General features: G+C 31.0%; 1 protein-coding gene across 1 annotated transcript; it reads right to left on the reverse strand.

Annotated features, from left to right (window-relative positions):
* Window positions 1–1,758: 1,758 nt before the first annotated feature.
* On the reverse strand, window positions 1,759–2,648 carry LOC111373897 (protein NRT1/ PTR FAMILY 5.10-like). Its single transcript, XM_022996492.1, has 2 exons — window positions 2,394–2,648; window positions 1,759–2,297 (listed from the first exon to the last, which is right to left on the reverse strand). The coding sequence occupies exons 1-2, from the start codon at window positions 2,533–2,535 to the stop codon at window positions 2,116–2,118; spliced, it is 324 nt and encodes a 107-aa protein (XP_022852260.1). The 5' UTR covers window positions 2,536–2,648; the 3' UTR covers window positions 1,759–2,115.
* Window positions 2,649–2,966: the final 318 nt, after the last annotated feature.

Raw genomic sequence — 2,966 nt, forward strand, 5'->3', positions numbered from 1 at the left:
TGAGTTAAGGAAAAAAAAGCAATGTATAACATAGTGAGCTTGTAAATGAAAATTCTCAATCATCTTTTGATTTTTATTTTCTTAAAAAGCTAAAAAGGTAAATATGTAAGTAAGTTTGATTAGTTCGGTTAACCAGCAATTTGAGACTTTAAACCATAATTGAACCGGCCATCATAGGTTTGTTTAAAAAAATAAATCAAACCAAACCAATTATTTCCGTGTCAAATTGACCCAAGTTGGGTTGATTGGTTTGGTTTGATTTTCAGTATACTTTTTTCTTTTCTTTTTTTTTTTGGTCCGGACCTACTCGTGCATTGTCCTTGGCTTCTCTAAAAATTGCTAAAAACATATTTGGTTTGTCATTTTGAAAAAATTATTTCTTAAAATAGAAAATTAGAAAATAGGTTTGGTTTGGTATGAAATTTTGAAAAATTATTTTATGACATTTTATTCCATGAATTTGATTATTCATTAAAAATAGAACAACTTTATGTTAATTATCAAGTAATATATACATTTTACAGTTTGTGAACATTTTCTAAATTTTTACTATGTATATTTTTAGGAATTTTATTTTATTTTATCTTTTAGAATTTTATATTTCTATTTTTAAAATTTTTAATTTTAAAAATTTTATTTAAACAACTTTTTTCTATGTTTTGAATGTTTTCAGAATTTTCACTAGAGTTGGACAAAACTCCCGAATTGAATTGGAACGAACCGAACCCGGACCAGAACCAAATTGAACTGAAACAAGTGGTTCTTTTTAAGTTAAATACCTAAACGTGTATCTAAATCGATAACCGACTGGTTCAGTTTGGTTCTGATTCTAGATCTAGAATAGAATAATAACCGAATTTTCCTAATTAATTTATTTAACTTAAATAAACCAAATTATTTTATTTTTTCTAAATAAATTTTCTAATTATTTAATTTAGCTCAAACTCAAAATATGATTTTCTCATTTCTAATTTTCAGTCTAACCCTAACTTAATTAAATTGACCTAAATTTTATCTAAATCTGTTATTCTACTGTGGTGTAGTTTTTACCGTTTTGGAGAAATCGAATTGAAACTTAATAGCGCCTCTCTCAATTATTGTGAGCTCGCTATCTTCCTCTTTCTATGATTTTAACAATCAAAACTATGAAAAACTTAACAAAGAGAGATATAAAAGACATACAAAATTGGACTGCTTTATTTTGTAAAAGCCAAGATTTAACATGTCATTAGTAAAATTAACGTAGCTTTGTAAAAATTAAAAAAAAAATTATAGTATAGAACTTGAGAATCGAATGGGACTGAATTCAAATAGTTTCATAATTAATTTTGGACCCGACAGTTCCACTTACTAAATACCCAAAAATTTTGGATCCAGTTCGATTCTCGTTAGAATCGAACTTAATGAGAACCGAACGGGACTATGCCCAATACTAATTTTCACGACAATACTCATCATGTCAAAAATGCATTTTGAGTATTACATTATAAGTTTAACCTTGTTTTCAAAAAATCAGATCAAACACATTTTTAGAGTTTTGTAAAATTGAGAACATCTTGAAAACAACAAAATCAAACGCACCCTTATATTTTGAATGACCACTGCACCCCATAATGAATCCAAAGTTCATTTTAACATACAGAAAATTCCAGCAACTAACAGACCAAATATCACAAGCTCAACCAAGAAAATGCATTTGCATCATGGCAAACAAAACATGCTGATTATTACCAGTTTATAAGTGTTCAAACTTTAAAGTTAGAAAAAAAAAAAATTTGACATGCAAAATATAGTGCCAAAAGACTGCCAATTCAATTGAAAAAAATCAGAATTTAATTTGATAACCTAAACGGACAAATTTCAACCCTTTTTCTCAACCTGATAAACTTTCAATCTGCTGGAGAAGTGTGTGTTTTTGCTTTGATCTATTGACAATATCAGAATTTTGAAATATCACATCTTTTTGTGCAGCTGAACCTGGTATAACCACTCCTAAATAAGTCTATCCATCATAGCAATTAATTTAAAAACTGGAAATACTGATTATGCCAATTTTCGCGTAAATCATTTTGAACTGACCAGGATATAAAGCCCGGTGGCAATAATAATGGTTCGCTATCGGCCGAGAAAAGAGTCGGCCACGAAAGCACCCAAAAGCGGCGTAAGCATGGCCGTTCCAGTCCACACATTCACATTTGCCGCCGCTGTTGCAGTGGAGAGGCCTAATGGACCCGTCAAATAGCTTATCAAATTTGAAAGTATTCCATAGTATGCACTTCTCTCAGCCATTTCAACACCTAATAAACAGAACAAAATAATAAATAAACAATCAATTAATTGTATCTCAAGTTGCAAATCTGTTGTAGGAAAATTCTGCAAATTACGATACGTACCTATGATGAAGAAAGCTGACTTCCAACCTCCGGATCCTGATCGCGTGACCGGGCGACCTTTGAAGTCGACGGAGCCATGAACAACGTCGTTGTTTAACAGTGGAACTTCGGCTCCAGCGGCTGAGGAGATTGGAATAGCCATATCTCTGTAGCAAAAAAAACCACCTGAAGTGGCAAAAATTGGTAAACAGGAAAGGGATTGTTATCGAACATTAATATGTGTAAATTTCAGAAAAGTTCAATGGAATTTATTCTTTAATTGTTGATTTGATGAAAGATGAAACGCGTGTCGTTACTTTATTCTTCTTTAATTGTGCAAATCATTCAAAGACAAATCGAAGATATTATTAACGACTAATTTGTATCAGCAGTTCCTTGCATGAGGGCCCCTTCGGAGCATCAATGGAGAATTATAAGCAGCAGTGACTCGGATGAGGGGCCATCAAGGAAAAAATACAGTATTTTACTATTTTTGAGCTTTTTCTTATAGGGCAAATCATGTAAAGTTTATGTCACGCCACATGCATTCCATTTTAGTTGCAATAAAAAATTCATTATTATTATTTTTATTAT

The sequence above is a fragment of the Olea europaea genome, unplaced genomic scaffold, assembly GCF_002742605.1.
Source record: "Olea europaea var. sylvestris unplaced genomic scaffold, O_europaea_v1 scaffold1175, whole genome shotgun sequence".
In the NCBI taxonomy this organism is placed as follows: Eukaryota; Viridiplantae; Streptophyta; class Magnoliopsida; order Lamiales; family Oleaceae; genus Olea; species Olea europaea.